This window comes from Hyaena hyaena, unplaced genomic scaffold, assembly GCF_003009895.1.
Source record: "Hyaena hyaena isolate Hyena2069 unplaced genomic scaffold, ASM300989v1 scaffold_981, whole genome shotgun sequence".
Lineage (NCBI taxonomy): Eukaryota > Metazoa > Chordata > Mammalia > Carnivora > Hyaenidae > Hyaena > Hyaena hyaena.
This window is the reverse complement of record NW_024081614.1, coordinates 122,800-144,006: the sequence shown is the minus strand read 5'-3', so window position 1 is coordinate 144,006 and position 21,207 is coordinate 122,800. Positions and strand designations below refer to the sequence as shown.

Here is a 21,207-nt window from a genome sequence, read left to right as displayed (position 1 = left end):
AATGAGGAAAATAGAATCTGCCAGCATGAGTTGTTTCCAGGACTTGAGATCATCGTTTCCATGGGATATGTATATGAATGGGTGCACGATGCCCTTGGAATGCTGGTTGTGTTTGTGGGGACCTCGTAGAACACAAAAGTCACACGTATCAGTAAGAAAATCTTGTGTTCCATTTGGAGGGCAAACCTAATAGACCGTTTGTTTGCAGGGTTCCTTTTCTGAGACTGTCTCCATCAGTAACTTGGGAGTCGCAAAGACAGGCCCCATGGTGGAGGACAGTGGCAGCCTCCTTTTAGAGTACGTGAATGGCTCAGCGTGCACCACCAGCGACGGGAGGCTCACCACCTACACCACCAGGATCCATCTTGTCTGTTCCAGGGGCAGCCTGGTAAGGCTCTGTGCATTGCCTATGACCTTGGTTCCTGTGGGTTCTTTGGTGACAGAGCACCAGCAGATAAGTCTCTTGTGGGGATGAACAAGTCTGGGGGTAGAGTTTTCTTTCTGGCTTGTATGGGTGCCATTCTGTCCCTTACTACTTGTCAGCCGGTGGATCTGAGAGTCCAGCCGGTGGATCTGAGAGTCCTGGCGGCAGAATGGGTCTTCGAGATAATTCCGCCTGAACCCCAGCGTTCATAGATGAGGTAGCCGGCGCAGGGTGCCGCTCAGATCCACTGATGAATGACGCAGATTGTATGTGTGACACGGGCAATCTGGGATAAAAAATTAAGGCTAAGAAGTAGAGAAAATGGCCCTGAGTTCCTTAGCCAGGGCAAAAGAGAAGAGATACTCCAAATAAAAATGCCTTGGGGTCGTTACGTACAGTCCCAATTGTTTTTCCAAAACAGTTGTTGCTAAAAAATAGATAACATAAAATGTACCATTTGAACCATCTTTAGGTATACAGTCCAGTGGCGTTAGACACACGCACTACATTACGCACCGTCCTTGGCACTCCTCCCGGAACTTGGCTAGCCCAAATCCAATTGCTTTTTTACCTGCGGATTTTACATTTATATTTGGGTCATGTGTTTTTTGAATTACTATTCAAAGTCTTAGATGACTGTGCAGTGGAGATAATAGAATTCGTGTTTATTATCAAATAAATTAAAGGGTCAGGCACACGTTTTAAGGGTCTGTCCCAGCTTCTTGTAGTTTCTCTGGAATGAACAGCAAAGCGTGTTCAGTCCGCAGCGGTCTGGCAGACTTCATCACATACGTTCCAGGTGCCTTGCAGGCCCCAAGTCCTCGGTGTCATTTGCCAACACCTGATTTTTCCAAGAGATTTCTTTAGAGGTCAAGGAGGGGTCTCTGATAAGAGGATGAAATTCCTAGCTGGACGGGTGCCCACATTGTGCAAGATGTTCCATGACTGTACTTGTAAACGCGCTCCTTGATTAGCCTGGGGCTTGGGTTTGCGGTTTTCTTCCTCAGTCTCAGGATGAACTCCAGACTGCCCGGCCCAGCCCTCGCCGCCTCCTGGGCTTGTCTGTGTCCCCTCCTTGGAGCCGTGCTCACCTCCCCTTCCCACTCTGGTTCCTTGTTGCCATGGAGATACTGGACTGTTCCAGGAGGTTCTCTGGGATTCTCAGCTTTTCAGCTTTCCTGTGATAGTGTTCTGCGGTCTGCAGAGCAGCCTCTCGTCGTCACCGTATCTCCGAGTACTTGTGTGGGGCTTGGTATGCACCGTGTGCCCCAGAGGCCGTGAACGGAGGTCACATTGCAGAGTTCTGCAAACCACAGAACTTTCAGAACTTTCACTTTCCTGGTTAAAGCAGCTGCTTTTCACAACCACCGTGTGAGATGGAAGGGACAGATGTGGTTGTTTTTTTTTTTTGAAAGGATTTTTAAACTTAATTTATTTTTAGAGGGGGGAAGGGCAGAGAGAGCATCCCAAGCAAACTCTGCACTGTCAGCACAAGGCCTGACATGAGGCTCAAACCTGCGAGCCATGAGATCATGACCTGAGTTGAAACCAAGAGTTGAATGCTTAGCCGCCTGAGCCACCCAGGTGTCCCCGTGGACACGTCTGACAGACGCGGTTTTTTGTTTGTTTGTTTTTTAGTTTAGGTGTTTATAGTGTTTACAGATGTGTTTTTATTTTACTGTCAGAGATGCTGAGGCTGAGAGGATGGGGGACTTCCAGGCCAGAGGGCGCTTGGTGGCTCAGGTGTGGGCTTGCTGTCAGGCGGGTCCTCCTGTGAGCCTGGGCAGGTGTCTCGACGCTCTGTCCCTCTGCTCACCTGTGTATAGATGGTGGGTGATTACAGAACCTGGTTCCCGGGGTCATTGTGAGGCTTCAGTCGAGAAATGCAAATAGAACAGCGCAGGTAAACACTCTCTGCGCGAGCCACCATTGCCTGTAATGAGGCAGAGCTCCCATAGGAGGCAGTATGGAGCACGTTTGGGCAACTGTTTACTGAAACCCACCCAGGACAGTGTACACTCTGTAAGTTCTGGCAGCTAGGGGAACGCACATGCTAAGCAGGACCATGCCTCCAGAACCCACACAGTGGCAGCGCTCGCAGAGCCCGAGAGGCTCCCTGTGTCCTTTCCCCGCACCCCTGTACCCTTGGTTCCTCGTTTGGAGCTTACATTGATAAAACGTCACACAACATGGTCTTTCCTGTCTGCTTTCTTATGTTCTGTACTCTTGGCGTAGAGCGTTTCTCAAAAGCGTGGACTCAAAACCGGATTTGGACCCCAATTCTGCCACTCACTGCCACATGACCTCAGGTCAACCTCTTGACATCCAAGCTCGAGAGATAGCCTCTCCTTAGCAGGAACGATAGGACGTGAAATTGTAATTAGGTAGCGCACATTGAGCACCTGGTCTCTCACTGACACATAATCCAGCATTCAGTAGATTTTAGCTGCTTGTATTCTCTCAGGGAGATCGAGCTCCATCTCCTTATACTGACTGTTACCCTCCATTTAAACTTTCAGAACACCCACCCCATATTTTCTCTCAGTTGGGAGTGCGTGGTCACTTTCCTGTGGAATACAGAGGCCGCCTGTCCCATCCAAATAATGACAGACACAGAACAGGTACGTGCGGTGTCCCGGGGTGTCTCACTACACTGCTCCCGGACGTGCCCACCCTGGTGCCCCCGCCCTGCACTCCCCCTCCCTCCTGCTTGCAGATCTGTTCCTGGCTCCTCTGTTTCCTGCGCCGTGGCACAGGCATCCGGGAGTCCCCCCTGCATCGTGCCCCCCCAGCCCTGTCTCCCAGATACTGGGCTAAACCCAGACCCGGAGCTATACCCTCCCTTACTATAGATTCCTTCCTTTTTCTTCATTCCACTGCCCCTTCTGTGTTGCGGTGACATGCCCCTGGGCTCTAGGGGTTCTCCGTCGCCGCAGATATGTGGGGGGTTATCCCTCCAGGTGTTTAAAACACTGCAGGGCTCCATCATCTGCAGGATCTGGCCCGTCTGTTTCAGTGTGATGCTCAAGGTTGTCAAGCTCCAATCCCAGCCGTGTTACTGCCATTGGTCCTATGCGCCTGTTGCTGTCCTGGCTTTTCCTGCTTTTTGGCCTTGGCCTGTGTTCTTGCCCTTGGGTGAGCCCTCCCCTGCAGAGCAGAGCAGCGAGCTATAGCATGTCCTCTAACTCTGAAGGGTGATCTGTTGTTTTCATGGCACTGGGTGTTTTCTTTACGCTCAGACTTCTTTCTCTCCCTCCCCTCCTAAAAGCACCTCTTTGACAGCAGAGCCCAGGCTCACCTAAGCTAACGTTCGTTCCTGGGCTTGTGGTGCCAGGGGCAGGTAGGGCTGTGGGATGCTGCGCTGTGTCCCCTGGCATGCCCTCTGGGGTTGGGACTGCTGGTCCTTCCCCTGAATCTGATGGACTGTGAAGAAGTGGGGAGGGGAGGGCTTATGACATCTCCTCGAGGAGAAGGAATGGTGAGGTACCTCATCGTGCCTCCCATCATCATTGCCTTTAAGTGAATGACTAGAATAGAAAATGGAAGACTTAAACCAACTTTCTAAAGTTTTTCTTTTCTTCTTTTTTTTTTTTAAATTACTTATGAGTTGCTTATGGTTTCTAGCTAACTTTTCCCTCAAGGGTCAGCATTCATCTCCTTATTTAGGTAAATATCGTAGCCTTGAGAGCTTTCAGGTAAGTTTACTGTTTCTCGGCTTGGCATCACACCTGGGCAGACTGCAAGGGTTGTACCTGAAGGGGCTGCTTTTCTGGCAAGGGTTTAAGGTCAGTGGAGAAGCACGTGTTTAGTGAGGTCCATACATGCAGGTTTGCGAGGGCACTCTGTGTTGGCCGTCTTCTTGTGGAATCGGTTTGAATCTATCTCTCCCCCACCCCCCCGTGTTCTTGCAGGCCTGTTCTATAAGGGACCCTAACAGTGGGTTTGTGTTTGATCTGAACCCGTTGAACAGGACCCAAGGATACGTGATCCTGGACATTGGGAAGACTTTTGTGGTAAGAGTTACGTGATGCATTTCCAGTTTGCTCTGAAACAAGGAGAATGTGTGTGGAAGTCATCTGCCGCTGGTCCAGCCTGGTGGCAGGTGTCTTTAGGAATGGCCCAGGGCACTGTGATGCAGCTGTTACCCAGGAAGAGACAAAAGAATCCAGATTTGAGAGGAGACGGAAGTAAAACTATCACTCCCATCCTGCTGGAGTACAGACCTGAGGGTGACATTTTTCAGAAAAGAAATTCTTCCTCATCTGTTGCCGTGTGTCTAGAGCAGTGGTCCTGGGCCAGCAGCATTGGTGCACCCCGGAATTTGTTGGAAATACAAACTCTTGTGGGGTGGGTCCATCTGTCTGTTTTAACCAGCTGCCGGGTGATTCTGGTCCCCGCTGGAGTCTGAGAACTGCTAGTCAAGGGGAAATGGTACTTACTTACGTTATCCTATAAAAGGGAAGCAACCTGGGGTGGCTGTGTTCTAGAATCTTCTGATAGCACTTCCTTCACTGAGCGCCCTGACATTCTGTCTGGAGCTGCAAGGTGGAAAACCCCCACGTTAATGCTATTTTGTTATAAACTAAGCATTGCTGGAAAAGAAGAATATACATGTATGTATAAATATATGTGTGTACACACACACACACACACATTTTAGTTTGTTTAAATTTTTGCAGCACAATCCACATGGGAAGGAGAGAATACCTTCTGAGAACAGAAAGTTGGGATAAGAGTGTCTTATATAAATTTGACACAGAGAGAGAGGAATTTGTCGGTACACCTGGTGTGGAAGAGCGCAGCTGGTCCCACAGGCAGGGGTTTGGGGGGGACCCCCAAACAGGGTTTGTCTCTCAGCAGCACTTTGACTGGTCATCTACCCACCCCAAGCCCCCAAACTGCTACTACAGAGTTTGGTTTATAATAGGTTTGTTTTATAATAGGTTTATACTAAGTGCGTGTGAATGTGGCCACCTGTAAGAGTGTGAGAGGCAGACAAGAGCATTGTGGACCCACATAAAGGACATGCTGGAAGATCTTAACCCTTATGAAGAACATACTAGAAGCCAGCCCAGAGAGGCTCTGCCTTGTGTGCGCTAGCAGGGACATTGGGAGGTGCCAGGTGTGTCTAGGCTCCTGGGTGACAGCGGGAGAGCCATCTACTTAGGCCAGCACCACCCACCAGCTGACTACCCGGCTTTGTCCCCTTGCCGCCTGGTCCCCTTGGGCTCAGTGGCCCCCGGGTATGCCCAGTGGCCTCCCCCCCACTGCTGAAGCTGCTGAGTGAGCCATCTGCAAGGGTGCCTAAACCCCCCCCAGTCGGAGGGGCCTGCAGATGCGGGCCTCCGGAACGGCCAGTGCCCACAGCCTGGTGGAGGGAGCCCAAGCTCTTCACAGCTCTTGGCTCATTTACAGGCAAGACCATGAAAGAAGGAAAGGGAACCTGCAGTTGACCCCAGCCTCCTGTGCACAGCCTGCACGACTGCTGACCGGCTCCTGCCTGAGTAGGAAGCGTTGCTCTTTAAGAGAAGCACTTCCTATACATAGACCTTGATTTTGTGCATGTTGTCTGTGAACACTTAGCAGATGTAGAGAAGTCTTTTCTTTCTGTGTCTTCATACCACAGAATGTATGTAACTTCATTTTCATGATAGTCTATCACCGACATCTGTAATAAATACAGGGATGTCACCTCCTGGTTCCTTGCAATGAACATTGCAACTATACATGGTGTCTCTAATAGTGAAGATGGTGTCAAAGTCTGCTCTACGTATACATTCCCTCTTATAGATGGTGCCTTGTACATAATGGTCTCTTGCATTTAGGGATACAGGGCTGTATAAATACGTGTTTGTTATTCCTTAGAAGCAATTTATGGGAGTTGCCATTTGGACTTTGAATTCTGCATTATGTAGTAACTTTTGGATTTAAGTGCCCAAACATGTAAGTCGGTAACTTGAATACTAACTAGTGAGCTTTGCACGGTTTGAGTTGCTAGGGCTCCTTGTTTGTGCTGAGTTTCGTGGCCTCCATTAACGCACGTGGCTCTTGCTGTCTGGCCTGCAGTTTAACGTGTGTGGCACGATGCCAGTCTGTGGCACCTTCGATGGAAAACCAGCCTCTGGCTGTGAGGCAGAAACCCAGATAGAGGACCTGAAGAATCTGAAGCCAGAAAAGCAGGTTGGACTTGAGAGAACCCTCCAGCTGTCCACTGAGGGCTTTATAACTCTGACCTACAAGGGGCCTATTTACCCATCCACAGGTGAGCTCAGAACCAGGTCGTTTCTGCGACTTGTTAACAAGCGTCCTGGTGGCCCGTGTGTGTCTGTGAACCTTCTGAGCGTGTAGGGTGTGCGGCCACATGGCCTCCCCTGCCCTCCTGCCACGGGGCCACACACGAGTCCTCTGTGCTCTGCCAGGCCCCTCGTGTGCCATCCAGTTAAGTGGCGGGACCACACTGTTGATGGTCCCTGATCCTGTCCTTCCCCAGCTTCCCGTTAGGCCCCTCCCTTGGTGGTTCTGGGATGTAGGGCTGTGTGACCTCGGGCTTGTTACTCACCCCTCTTTGCTTCCGTCTCCTTCTGAATGGGGATGACGACGTTACTGCCCCCTGTGTGGGTGGCTGCAGGAGACAACATGCTGGTGGCGGTGGGGTCTTCACTTAGCGTGGCCGCCGGCCCTGCACACCTCCTTGGTCCCCCTCGCTGCAGGAGCGCTTTGGTGGTTGACCTGCTTTGCGCCCCCCCCCCCCCCCCCGCCCCCAGCAGTCTGTGTTCAACACGGAGTGATAGTTCACGTGTTTAGATCGTGCCACTCCCAGCCACGTGCGCCCGGACTAGAGGCCAGCGCTGTCACAGCAGCTGCGGGAAGGGATCCCCCTTTCTTGCTCAGTCCTGCCGACGACCTGCTTCTGAAACCATTGAGGCTCCCTCTCTGCCACCCTCCCCTCCTGAGCTTCAGTCTCTGCTCATGCCCCTGCCCACGGTGCTCCTCCCTTAAGATGGCCCTCGGGTCCCTTTGTTTACCTTCGTCAGGTATCAGCTCAGATGTCCCTTTCTCAGTGAGCCCAGCCCACACCTTTAAAATCCCCACCATCTTGGGGTTTCTAATGCCTGGGCCCACTGCGTTCTCCCTCCTCATACTTCCCATCGTCCGGCGTGCCCTGGACTGCATTTCACGTGCTTACTGTTGGGGCCACTGGACTGGAGTGTAAGCTCCTGGGAGGGCAAGGATGCCTCCTGTTTCTTTCACTGCGGTGTGTGGTAGGAACTTAGTGAGTATTGTTGAACACACTGCTGATGTTAACTAACATTTGGGTTGAGGAAGGGATGTTGCACGTGCACATTTTCTGGGGTATAAGACCGGCAGGGCTGTCAGGCTCACCCTGTAAGCTCATCATCATGTGGGTCACTATTGCAGTGAACATGGCCACTCTGTAGTTCACATCAGGCCCCTTGAAACAGACTCAGTGCTGTGATGTCATCATCTTAGAGGGTGGCTGCGAGGTTTGTTCCCAGTGGGGGCATTGTCCTGCTGCTCTCTTTCCTAAAGTCTGGCCTCCTTGTTCCCCAGGGACCACAGATGCCTTTATCATCCGCTTTGTTTGTAACGATGACATTTACCCAGGAACCCCCAAGTTCCTGCATCAAGATATTGACTCTGGCCTGGGGATCCGAGACACCTTCTTTGAGTTTGAGACGGCACTGGCCTGTCCCCCTTCTCCAGTGGATTGCCAGGTCACAGGTAAGACTGAGAGGACCAGGATTAGGAGGACCAGGATCAAGGGTGTGTGTGTGTGTGTGTGTGTGTGTGTGTGTGTGTGTGTGTGTGTACATGTGCATGTGGGTGTAAGAGCACACATGCGTGCGGGTGTGCATTAGTGTATACCTGCATGTGTATGTGTATACACGCATGTGTGTGCAGTGTGTGGGTGTCCGTTTGTGGTGTGTGTAAGTGTACACGCGTGCATGTAGGTGTACAGTGTTCTAGGCAGCGTACTTGTGTTATGTGCTTTTTTGATACCCACACTTGGTGGCGTTTCTCCGAAAGAGAATCTGGGTGTGTAATTAAGAGTTTTAAGCTATGTTTTGGAATTATAAGCTGCTTAAGAACAGAAGAACACTCGAGAGCAAAAAGTAAAATACGTTCAGAGCTTCTTATTTGAGGACCTAAAAGGCAAAAAGCTCTGGGAGCTGAGCACCGTCCCCAGGATGCCTGGTGCCCTCCACGGTCCCTGCCCCTCCACATCTGTGGCGCTTTGTCGTGCAGGGCAGTTCTGAGGGTCAGAGTGAGTGTATGTGTCTGTAGGAAAAGCCTCTTAGCTTCCTGGGGCTCTTCTGATTTCTTAAAAATGATGTCAAGTTCATGCATCATCGGTCTTCGGCCAGGGTTTGTGCTGGTGAGGGAGCAGGGGTAGCTGGTGTGTTTCCGTGTGTTTCAGATCTCGCGGGAAACGAGTACGATCTGAGCGGCTTAAGCCAAGTCAGGAAGCCCTGGGTGGCCGTAGACACCTCCATTGATGGAAGAAAGAGGACTTTCTATTTGAGTGTTTGCACCCCGCTCCCTTATATTCCCAGATGTCACGGTGAGTAGTGAGCCTTTGACTCGAGCCACATTTGCCTTCCTGCAGCCCCTGCCCCAGACAGGCCCTGGACAGATGAACTCCGGCTCTTGCAGGCAGTGCCGTGGGGTCTTGCTTGGTATCTGAAGACAAGGGCTTGAACCTGGGCGTGGTGCAGATTAGCCCTCAGGCCGCAGCCAACGGGTCCCTGAGTATCGTCTATGTCAACGGTGACAGGTGTGGGAACCAGCGCTTCTCGACCCGGATAACGTTCGAATGTGCACAGACTTCGGTGCGTGAGCTCATCCGCGAGGCCAGGGCCTGCCTCTCAGCGGCTCTGTTTCCTGTTTCCCTTCAGCCTCTCCACCCTCTCTGTGATCTTGCCTGTGTTTGCGTGGGTTTTAGGCCTTCAGTGGCATTTGACTAGAACATACCCTTCTCCCCCAGGTCTTCACATGTTTAGTAAGGCTTGTATGTTTTTCTCATGGAGATTGGAAGTTGGATGTTAGTCGTGGCTGTCTGTGGCTTAAAAAAAGAATAAAAACCTAGGTTGCTGGTTTCTGTTATAGGGATCACCGACGTTCCAGCTTCTGGACGACTGTGAGTATGTGTTTGTCTGGAGAACGGTGGAAGCCTGTCCTGTCGTCAGGGTGGAAGGTGAGACCTGGGGCCCTGCTCACTGATGGCTGCACAGGCGTCAAGTGGTGGACCCTGCAAATAGCATCTGGGCACAACATCCCCTAGCGATGGCCACACGCCCGGTCGTGAGATGCTTATGAGGAGACGGATAATTTCTTTTGCTGGCAGTCCACTGCCTTGCCACCTCTACCGGTGACCTTTCCTCACCTACTTGGAGTGATGGCATATTGGCTTCTTACATGTGAAGACCTTAACTTGAGGTTCTGTGTGGTTGAGTGGACCTTTACCCTGTGACCTAGGCTTTTCTAGAATGCTGTTTGATGGGCAGTTTGTGTCATGTCATGAGCATGACAACATGACATTGAAATGGCGTTAAGTGCTTATTCTAAGACCGTATTCACGGGGTTAAAAATTGTAAGACTCTGTCCGAGAGAGCGAGTGCATGTGAGATTGCAGCGGCCCTCCGCTTCCTGTGTGTTCTTGAAGGAGACAACTGTGAGGTGAAGGACCCGAGACACGGCAACTTGTACGACCTGAAGCCCCTGGCTGTCAACGACACGGTCGTAAGTGCCGGCGAGTACACCTATTACTTCCGGGTCTGTGGAAAGCTCTCCTCGGACGTCTGCTCCACCAATGACAGGTCCAAGGTGGTGTCTTCGTGTCAGGAAAAGCGGGGACCCCTGGGATTTCAGAAAGTGGCAGGTACCGTGGGTTTTTCTTATGCTTTTGCACAAGGAGGGAATTGCATGTTAAGGTGTCAGGCTGAGGATTCCATCTTTCCGGAGTAGGAAGAAAGCTGCCTTCGGGTGAAATATTAACGCTTCTGCTTTTGCTCGATTTTCTTAAGCAGAACACATCCTGACAGATGTCACTAGACTTCGTTTTGTTCTTACTTAGCAATTCCAGTTGCTAAGTAAGCAACTGTAAGTAAGATTCTGTCTTGCAACCCAGAGGCATGCTGAAGCAGCCAGTCCTTTCTAGAGAATCAAGTCAGAGGAGACACATTTGTACAGGGTGTGGCTATAACTTACAGGGTAGGCTGTTGGTCATGGTGCTGTCTCAGCGTCTGGGCAAGTGCTACTAGCTTGAGAACTTTTAAAAAGAAGTGGCTGGAGTGCCTGAGGGGCTCAGTGGGTTGAGTGTATGACTTCAGCTCAGGTCATGATGTTGCAGTTTGTGAGTTCGAGCCCCACGTTGGGCTCTGTGCTGTCAGCCTCTTCAGATCTTCAGACCCTCTGTGCCCCTCTCCTGCCCTTGTGTGCTCTCACTCTCAAATTGTTAAAAAAAAAAAAAAAAAAAAACTGACGTGGCAGTGAGTGCACGGGCAGCCCCCAGGAGCCATCCACTAGTGATGAGAGACTGTGCACCTCGTTCCCACCATTAGTCCGTGACGCGGTAACCTTGGGCAAGAGAAGCCCAGGTTCTATTCCTCCTGCGGGGCAGCGGGGCAGGGAGCAGGGAGGCCAGGCGCAAGGGCTCCATGGCGATTTGACGGGACCTGACATGGCAGGGGGACTTCGGGCCCCAAACCTTGTTTTAACCAAGTCCTTTCCGAACAGGTCTCCTCACTCAGCAGCTGACTTATGAGAACGGCTTGTTGAAGATGAACTACACCGGGGGGGACACTTGCCATAAGGTGTACCAGCGCTCCACCACCATCTTCTTCTACTGCGACCGTAGCACGCAGAGGGTGAGTGTGCCCATGGCCCAGGGGCGTGGCCACCCTGCTCTCCCAGGGGTGAGTGTGCCCATGGCCAGGGGCGTGGTCGCCCTGCTCCTCGCCACATGCATCTGCTCTGGCCTTTCAGAGTCCCCTGGTCCGCTCGCTATAAATGCAGTAGTTACGGAAGATGGGTTGGAACCTTGCTCAGTGTGTGTGGATTTTAATTAACACCATATGTTACTATCTCCGTTCTTAAGATTCAAAGTGTAGTAAACTACCTGAAGTTTCCTGTGTGTCGCTCTTACCTCTTCCAGCCGGTATTCCTCAGGGAGACGTCAGATTGCTCCTACGTGTTCGAGTGGCGAACCCAGTATGCCTGCGCACCTTTTGACATGACCGAGTGTTCATTCAAGTAAGTCCACGCGTCTGTTGACTCCTTTGGCCAGGCTGGTGAACTGGGCCCAGCTTTGCTCTCACAGTGCATCGTCGAGCCAGGACGGTTTCTCTAAGCCTTTGTTCCTTCGTATTCAAGTGAGTGGTTGGACCGGGCTAACTCCTGAACCCTTCTCAGCTTTGGGTTTCGGTGATGGTTTTGTGCTAAGATGCGTACAGGGAAGTGATTGCAGCTGGAACAGAAAAGCCTTGCACGGTTCACAGGTGTGAGTGGAGTAGAGTGAGCAGGACGTCACCTGGCCTGGGCTCTACTCTTGCACGCTGCTTGTGTCTGGGGAGAAGGTGGGGGAGGACGAGGGCAGAGTGCAGATTTCGGGGGATTGGAGACAAGGGGGCAACCAGACTGCAGGTTCCCAGAGGCCGTCAGTGGTCCTTTAGGTCTGTCGCCTGTGGCTCCCGGGATTGGGTGACTGGCAGCTCTTGAGGTAGAGTGAGGCCTTGTTGTGTGTGCATTTCAACAGCCTATTACAAAATAGGCCTCTTGTGTCCCATCCCTGGAGGTTTCGTCTGTGGTTCCGAACGGTTGGGGGACATGCTCTTGCTTCTGCCGTGTGACGATCCACCCGAAAAGGGTCATAGGCCGACAGCATCCAGTCCTGGGGAAAGTTGAGTTGTTTCCACGTTTTCCTTCCTTCTGTATTTTGGTGTGTTCTCTCTTTTTATTTAAGTGAAGTAACGATTTTTTAAGTTTTAGTAACGGGAAAAGCATACAGTCAGTAATCTGTGTTTAGTGACTTTGAATCGTAATTTGTTCTGTAACATTACCTTTTCCAGTTAATGTTTCTTAAGCATTTTCACGTGAAACAAGTTCATTTCTCATTTCTAATCGGTGTGAACTATCCTTCTGAGTAGATGCGTCTAATTGATTCAGCTGTTCTCTTTCTGCCATTTGAGACTGTCTTCCGCTTTCTGAGATTTGTGTGCAAAGAGTCTTATTCTTACATTTTTTGTGCATGAAACTTTCCCACCAGATATTTTTATGCTCAGTTTTTATTTTTTAAGTTTGTTTATTTTGAGAGAGGGAGAGTGCATGAGTGTGGGGGTGGGGGCAGAGAGAGGGGTAGAGAGAGAGAATCCCAAGCAGGCTCTGTAGTGTTAGCACAGAGCCTGACTCAGGGCTCGATCCCATGCACCGTGAGATCATGGCCTAAGCCGAAACCAAGAGTCAGATACTCAACTGACTGACCCACCCAGCTGCCCTAATGCAGTTATTAAAATAATTAATGAAATCTAAGGAAAATGGAATAGTCATTTAAAATGGAAGTTTATACATGCATATTGTAATGAATTTATGGGAGTGCAAAGATGTGTAAAAGGCGGCCCCCTTGTCAATAAGGATTTCTCTGACCATACCTACCATCTAAAATCTCAGTCTCCCTCTACCACCAGCCCCAAACCTCACATCCCCCTTCCCTGCCTTTTTCTTTTCATTTTTAATTGCCATCTGATACGTCATATACTTAAATTTTTTTTAAAAATTCTGTTCATGATGTTTTCCTTCTATTGGTAATTTCTGTAAATTTTGTAAGACAAGTGGTTTTTATCCATCTTGTTCAATACAGTACTCTCAGTTTAGCACCTGTCTTTTGAATGAAGTAACGAATGCTTCCATTCTCTTACCTGCCGAGTCCTCATGAAGTGTCATCTGTGATGGCATCTCTGTCTTCTCCTGGACCTGGTGTGTCCCAGGGACAGGGTGTGTGCCTTGCTTGCCATTAGCAGTGCACTGTGTTTGGGATTCGTGTAGTAAACGTTCAGCCTGAGCAGAAGTGTGGACACCAGTTCATTTTTATTTCGGTGGCCCTTGGTCTCCTTGGGGTTCGACAGCAGGTGGCTGGCCCCAAGGGACCTCCGTGTGGCTCGCTGTTTGCTCTTGTCCTCTCCCTGGCTTGAGCGCCGGGAGCACTTACTTCTGAGGCTTGGTCTTTGCTCTTTTCTGGGTGAATATGTGCCGAACAAGGTGGTGGGAGAGGTCCAGTGTGAAGTTCTGTTCCGGGGCAAGATCGGAGCCCCGGGATGTCAGCCACGGACCGCGCCTTAGATCCTTGAGCCTCTCTAGACAGAGTGCCGTCCACGCTGGGTACAACTGACCTAACGGCAGTGCTCTCTTCCCTCCAGAGATGGGGCTGGCAACACCTTCGACCTTTCGTCGCTGGCAAGGTACAGTGACAACTGGGAAGCTGTCACGAGGACAGGGGCCACTGAGCACTACCTCATCAACGTCTGCAAGTCTCTGTCTCCCCAGGCTGGCTCGGGTGAGAGCAGACTCTTGGTGGGCTGGTGATTTCTGGTCGGTTTGGGGGAAGATCAAGTGGGAGCAGGATTCTTAGAAGGTGCATCACCCTTGACACCATGTGAGTGCTTTGGCCATGAGGCAGCGGGAGGAATTATTTAAGGAATAATTTAAGGAATTATGCGGGAGGATTAATGTTCGATCCCTGGGGCAGTCCAGGATAAATCAGTGTTGAAGACTCTGCTGGGAACATTAACTTTTTTTGATTGTGAAGGGTTGGAGGTAGGTAGAGACGCGATCATGGTGGCAGATAAATCTTAGCGGGGTAGGAGACGGAGCGTGTGAGACAGAGATTGGGTGCATGCCTTCTGTGTTTATTGAGAGGAGTGTGGGTGGGTGGTCCTTTACATCTGAGGCCGTGGGTCCCCTTCTCCCTCGCTTTGTGTGGTTCCCAATCCAGGAAGTGGGAGCTAGTCCTTTTCCTGGGCCAGATGACATTGACATTTTGGGGACTGGGAAATTGACAGACTTTTTGGTAACTCTTAAAGATGGTATGTGAGTGTCGACCATTAAAAATGTTCTGTTGGCTTAATGTAGATAGTTCAGTTTTCTCATATTTGGGGTTCAGAAATCAGGCTGTTAAACTTTGGAATCTCCCTGTACCCCATGCCTCCACCATTCCATCTAAGGGTAAAACAGCATTTAACTGAGAAGTCCTATGATACCATTGTTGTCTCACCTACGTGAAGGAGAAATAGCAGATATTTTGAGTCACTGTTAGCATCAAATATGTAGCGTGTCTAACATTCCTGCCTGATAAATTTTAGACGGAAACTCCTGGAAGGGAACTCCTAACCGTGTCTTGTCTCTCAGAGCCGTGTCCTCCAGAAGCGGCCGTGTGTCTCTTGGGCAGCTCCAAGCCTGTGAACCTTGGCCGGGTGAGGGACGGGCCGCAGTGGAAAGATGGCAGCATCATCCTGAAGTACGTTGATGGGGACTTGTGTCCAGACCAGATTCGGAAAAAGTCAACCACCATCCGATTCACCTGCAGCGAGAGCCAAGTCGTAAGTGACACAGCTTCCTCAGCCCCCGATGCTCTGTGGGCAGCGTGAGTCCACGGGCAGTGACTGACTTGTTTCCTGTGGGATGTGAGTGGGGAGCTGAGGCTGTCTCTGCAGGACAGTGAGTGCCAGCAGTGCCCATCCCCCCGCCCCCCCCGCCCCAGCCCCAGGGCTCGTGGGCTCCTCTCTTCCTTGGCTTCTAGGATGCCTGACCTGGAAATTCTAGTTTCAGAATCAGTTGGTTCTCTTTAAAGTTTGGTTGCCCGAAGAGCCCCCAAAACACTGTAGAGAAAAACCAGTATTTGAGAGCCCGCCCTCTGGCAAGAGGTTAGACAGACTCTGCTCAGAGCCACTCGCCCACTTCCTGGCTGTGCCACTTGCTTGATTACTTAACCGTCCTCGGCTGTTTACCCACTAATAACGTGAGCTGTTCCCATCTTGCCAAATCGAAGTGAGTTGGAAAAGGTAGGAGGTGCCATGCATAGTTGCTGGGGTGTGGCTGGGGCCACAGCAGAGGGGGGCAGCCTTGTTTCTGTGGCACGTGCCCGTCGCTGATGGGCTGCTGTGTGTAGTTAACTGTTTCTCACTGTGGGAACATCTACATGAGCGAGATTAAGATGAAGCCCTGGGTGCTTTGTGTAAGATTGGGGTTGTACCTAATTTAGGAATAAGGTCAGGCTGGACCAGTTCAGTCCGCTTTAGGACGGAGCACCCCCTCTCTCCAGCTGTTTGGCTGGCACAATAGGAGGAGATGGGAGCCCCAGGAGCTGGAGGTCGGCCCACGTTAGGGAGCAGCAGCCGAGGTCTCCTCAGGAAACTAGACACATGAGCTGCTGGGACTGGACCCCTGGGCCCTGATAGATAGTGTGAGCTCCATGACTGGGCAGAAGCTCGTGGCTGAGAAGAGAGCTGATAGGCACGCGGGGGGAGAAGCAGGGGTGGTCTGTGAGGGGCAGTGCATGCGGTTGCCCACGCTGTGCCCTGTGCTGTGGGTGGGCTGTGGCCAGGCGGCAGAGCCATTGGGCTTATCCAGAAAGGACTGTACTGCTGGACCAATCCTTGCAGCTCTGTGGTGAACAGGAAGTGTTAGGATACATGGAACAGACCTTAGTGCAAGTGGAAGATCAAGAGAGCAAATAACTAGTTCTTTTGGTGGTTTTTCTTCTGTCTACGATAACAGATTTTGAGGTCCTTTGGTTTTCAGAACGTTATCAGCTATTTACTGTCTCCTGACTCAGCAGAGCCCTTCAGGCCCCCTCTCCCACCCCTTCTTCAGCCCCTCCTGCCCAGCCTTAGCTGTGGGAAAATCTCCCTGGGCCCCCAAGTGGATTTCCGGCTCTGAGTCTGTCTTTCTTACCCCGCACGTGTTAAGCCCCTAGTGAAATCCCAGGAGCGGATCTTGACCCTTTGCTTTCCTAAATGTGCCCTCGCTCCACACAGATTCCACCACAAACCGTACGTGGTGTCCTGCAGAGAGGCTGCCCTCGGCGTAAGTGGACGTTTTGTAGAAAATGTGCCTTGTTGGCAGCGCTCTGTCCTTTGCCCGCAGAACTCCAGGCCCATGTTCATCAGTGCGGTGGAGGACTGTGAGTACACCTTCTCCTGGCCCACCACCGCTGCCTGTCCCGTGAGGAGCAACGTGCACGACAACTGCCAGGTCACCAACCCGGCCACAGGTGAGGGAGGCCTCCCGTCACCCGCCCTCGCGGGGAGGGGCACCTCCAGCTACCAGTGCCCCACAGTGAGGGACCCAATGTGAAGCAGGGGAGCTAGACGGCCTTGGGCGGCAGCGTTCTGTCCTGTGTGTACATACACGGCGTCTTGGCTCCGCCCACTCGTGTCTACTTGGATGGAGCGCTCCTTGGGTGGAGAAGAGATGGGCCCCTCTTCCTGAGAGCCGTGCTGTTGTGTGTAACTCCTGTTTCCGGGGGTGCCGGTCACACCCGCTGTAGGCTTGTGGACTTATTAGAGTCAGCCCCCTGGTTAACCTTCCAGCGGTAACGTGGGGACAGCTAGGAGACCTCAAATGAATGTCCGTGCTGGCGGCCCAGGGAGGGACGTGTTCATTGGCAGCAGGAGGGGTGCCATCAGCCCCCCTCCCCAACCCCCCAAGGTTCCTACCAGAATCCTAGTGGCTGCTGTGGCCTGGGGAGGGGGAGGGGGGCTACGGAGCTGCCATCTTCTGGGTCAAGAGGAGCCATCTCATAAACCTGGGGACTGCAGCCTCGTGACCTAGCCTTGCTGGCCGGAGCACTCTTAGAACCGTGTCCGGAACGAGGTGGGGGCGGAGGGGACACACGGCGAGATACCAGGAGCCTCGATGGCTGCTGTGATGTGTGTGAGCACGCTGGCAGTGGGCCTCCTGAGTCCATGTGTCCTGGGGTCGCTGTGTCTGTCCCCTCTCTCCCTTGCAGGACATCTGTTTGACCTGAGCTCTTTGAGTGGCAAATCCGGGTACACGGCCGCGTACAGCGAGAAGGGGCTCGTGTATATCAGCGTGTGTGGGGAGAACGAGAACTGTGCCCCTGGCGTGGGTAAGTGCCGCGTGTCGCCTGGCTGTCCCGGCCCCCACACCCCTGTGCTGGAAGAGAGGAGTAGGTCCGAAGGTCGATCTCTGCTGTAACAGTTGGCTTATGTGGGTGATACGTGGCCACGTGACAAAATGTTAGCGGCGCTACACCTGCCGAAACCATGTTGGATGCTCAGAATTCCGAGTGTTACCTGAGCATTGGAAAGTCTGGGTTTGCAGAAAGTGGTCCTCAGAAGACCGGTCATCCAAATCCCTAACCATGTGTGTTTCCTCCCCCGCACATCCGGTACAGGGGCCTGCTTTGGGCAGACCAGGATCAGCGTGGGCAAGGCGAACAAGAGGCTGACGTACGCGGATCAGGTCTTACGGCTGGTGTACGAGGACGGGTCCTCCTGTCCATCCAAATCCGGCCTCACCTACAAGAGCGTCATCAGCTTTGTGTGCAGGCCTGAGGTCGGGCCCACCAACCGGCCCATGCTCATCTCTCTCGACAAGCAGACGTGCACACTCTTCTTTTCCTGGCACACGCCTCTGGCCTGCGAGCAGGTGGTGAGTGTGGGGCCGGGCACGTGCGGCACCTGAGAAATGGCTGCCGGCCGCCCGGGAGGCCCCACAGCCCGGGGGACCCAGTCTTGTCATCAGTCCCGCTGTAGCGCACTGACCCCCGCCCTCCACCCCCCGCAGGGACCCAGCATTTTTTATCCACCCGTGGCGGTCGTGACAATGAGTAGTTGAAGCTGCCCAGTGTTCTGTAACCAAGAATTCGGGGACATCGATCCACCTTTCATGCCTTTTCTGTTCAGTTTTTAAATTCCTGTGGGTGACATAGTGGTGATCACGACGTCCCTGCAGACCCCAGCGAGGTCTTCCCTGTTTGACAGACCGAATGCTCTGTGAGGAACGGAAGCTCCATCATCGACTTGTCCCCCCTCATCCACCGCACGGGGGGCTACGAGGCGTACGACGAGAGCGAGGACGACGCCTCTGACACCGGGCCCGATTTCTACATCAACATCTGCCAGCCGCTGAACCCCATGCACGGGGTGCCTTGTCCTGCTGGGGCCGCTGTGTGCAAGGTCCCTGTCGACGGGGCCCCCATAGTGAGTATGGGAAGCGCAAGGTGGGAACATGTCCTGCAGGGGTTTTGACCGGACCTGCCGCTCGTGTTGCCACTCTCGGTGGAGGGTTACTCACGCGGGAAGAACGCAGAGATGAGCCGGGGCCGCATCTGGTCGGTGCAGTAGGAGACAGGCGCTGAAGTGTCGGCTGATGATGGCGGCCAGAAGGTCTCTGAGCCATGGAAGGAAGTGTGAACGCGTGCATAGATAGGCTTCTTGTATCGTGTTAGGAGTCTCCATGTCGACCCTGATCCAGAAACTCTTACGTAAAGTGGTGAGAAAGAACCTGGAGAGAGCTTGGCTTCTTTCTTTGAAATGCCTGTCTTGTGTGAAGAACATGTTTGTGAGATGTGAACACTTTCTTTGGGAAATGAATTATTCAGGGCAAGAGCAGGTTTAGCAAAGTCCACAGCTCTGTGAGAAACATTGGGCCTCGGTGAACCACATCTTAGTAGTGAGCACTTTGGTACCATCCTTTCCAACAGTGCAGATCGGTGCCCTTGATGCACATCACTTTCTGAGAGGCCGGATCTGCTGTGTTTTCCTGCCTGGCTACCGTTTTTTCAGATATTCAGAATTGTAGCACGTTCTTTGCTTGGAGCAGGAGTCATGGCCTGAATGTGCTGTGTGGTGATGTTGAGAGCATTACGACTCACTTACACACACACTTATCACACACATGCACTCCGTTCCTGGCTGTTCAGCTTTCCACCATTCGTGTGCTTATTTGCTCAGAAGTATTTATTGAGCAGCCGGTTTCTGTCAGATGCTGTGCTAAGTAGTACCGTGTCAAGAGGAGTAAGTCTTTCGTGAGGACGTACTAAGGGCCACGGCTGAGGAAGCGGGCAATTCCCGCGCAGTGCTGGGCATGAGATGAGCGAGCTGGGGGCAGATACATGAGCTCCTGCCTTCCACCATCAGGTGATAAAAGACTGTGTAGCATTCTTGATATGTCTGGAGGGAGAAATTCCTGTTGCCTGGTGTCTTTGAAAACTGACCACGATTAGAGGTAGAATCATTGAGAGGCGCCTGGGTGGCTCGGTTGGGCATCCGACTTCAACTCAGGTCATGATCTCACCGTTTGTGGGTTCAGCATCAGGCTCTCTGCTGACAATTCAGAGCCTGGAGCCTGCTTTGAATTCGGTGTCTCTCTCTCTCTTTCTCTCTCACTGTCCCTCTCCTCACACTCGTTCCTCTCAAAAATAAAACATTAAAAAAAAAATAGACTCATTGTTATAAACTGATAACCACTGACAAACTAAAGTTCCTGCGAAGCAGCTTATTGTCAAGACTTGTCAAGTGAGTTGCTGTTGACCGAGTTTCTTCACATGCTGCTCATTTTCAAAACAGATGAGCTATTATTTTCACAGTTCTGTATTAGCTCTTACTCTGCTAACATGGGGAGCAATTTCCTGAAATGTTGTTTGCTTTTTTTCTTTGCTCAGGATATTGGTCGAGTCACGGGACCTCCAGTACTCAACCCCATAGCTAATGAAGTTTACCTGAATTTTGAAAGTAGTACTCCCTGCTTAGCAGACAAGCATTTCAACTACACTTCCCTGATCGTGTTTCACTGTAAGAGAGGCGTGAGCATGGTAAGTGTGCCCCTGTTCACAGTTTGGGGCCTGGCGCTGGGACTAGTGGCCCGAGAGCTGCAGAACTAGGGACGTCCCTCCAGAAAACGGGCGCAGTTGTGCGCTATGTCCGCGGTGCCCTGAATTACTGAAAACCCTTATTTTAACAATGAGTAACTCCACCCTGAGTGAATGGGGCAGACTGCCCGGCGAGCTCGCTGTGATTTAAAAACATGAAACGCTTTTGAGCTGAGGCGTGGCATTCAACTTGGCCCACGAACGTGTAGAAGTGTCAGCTGCTTCTTCCTTTTTAAAAACTGTAACAGTAGTGATTTTATTCTTACTGGGAAGTCAGATAGACTTTTAGCAGCTGTAATCATTCAGGATGCGACCCAAAATTTAGAAGTTAGCAAACCCTAAGACGACCTCTGGAATCAGAACAGCTCTAACAAAATTGTAGGTGGTTATCAGTTTCTGTTTTACACACATTTAAAAATAAGACTGGCTTCCACCACGGGTACAGTTTTGTTGCCCCGGGTTTTGGCACACATTTACTCGACTTCTCTTTGTGAATAGGAGATAAATGGGTCGATTGTGGCCTTCATCACAGGACTCAGAGACGCTGGGTGACATACCTGACCCCACAGCCCTCAGTGGCTGCTGGGAGGCCCCCCCGCCTTCTGATCAGGTGGAGAGCTTTTTGCTGTAGGCAGCCTGGCCTCATAGCCCCTCATCTATGCTTTTGAAGTCTGCAGAGCTCGGAAAACTATAGTCCTTTCACATGAAACGGTGGAAGCTACTTGTGGTATTTGTCCACTGAAGGAGAATAGTCATACATTTTGCTGCAGAAATATTAATGTGCTGGATTCTAGTTCGGGGGGGGGGGGGAGGTAGTAACAGAAATAAGGGTCTCAGATTGCTTCTTAAAATCTTGAAGCTGATGAATTATGAA

The 21,207-nt window shown here is 51.7% G+C and overlaps 1 protein-coding gene across 1 annotated transcript in view; it reads left to right on the top strand.

Annotated features, from left to right (window-relative positions):
* Positions 1-21,207, top strand: part of IGF2R (insulin like growth factor 2 receptor) — a 101,485-nt gene that overhangs the window by 62,130 nt on the left and 18,148 nt on the right. The window contains exons 19-36 of the mRNA XM_039221405.1: positions 209-388; positions 2,944-3,045; positions 4,336-4,437; positions 6,491-6,686; positions 7,997-8,167; positions 8,865-9,008; positions 9,101-9,276; positions 9,554-9,641; positions 10,110-10,325; positions 11,183-11,313; positions 11,601-11,698; positions 13,858-13,994; positions 14,846-15,036; positions 16,583-16,709; positions 17,448-17,567; positions 17,856-18,112; positions 18,445-18,663; positions 20,127-20,276. Coding sequence (XP_039077336.1) covers positions 209-388; positions 2,944-3,045; positions 4,336-4,437; positions 6,491-6,686; positions 7,997-8,167; positions 8,865-9,008; positions 9,101-9,276; positions 9,554-9,641; positions 10,110-10,325; positions 11,183-11,313; positions 11,601-11,698; positions 13,858-13,994; positions 14,846-15,036; positions 16,583-16,709; positions 17,448-17,567; positions 17,856-18,112; positions 18,445-18,663; positions 20,127-20,276 — 2,805 coding nt within the window. The remainder of the gene's footprint in view (positions 1-208; positions 389-2,943; positions 3,046-4,335; positions 4,438-6,490; positions 6,687-7,996; positions 8,168-8,864; positions 9,009-9,100; positions 9,277-9,553; positions 9,642-10,109; positions 10,326-11,182; positions 11,314-11,600; positions 11,699-13,857; positions 13,995-14,845; positions 15,037-16,582; positions 16,710-17,447; positions 17,568-17,855; positions 18,113-18,444; positions 18,664-20,126; positions 20,277-21,207) is intronic.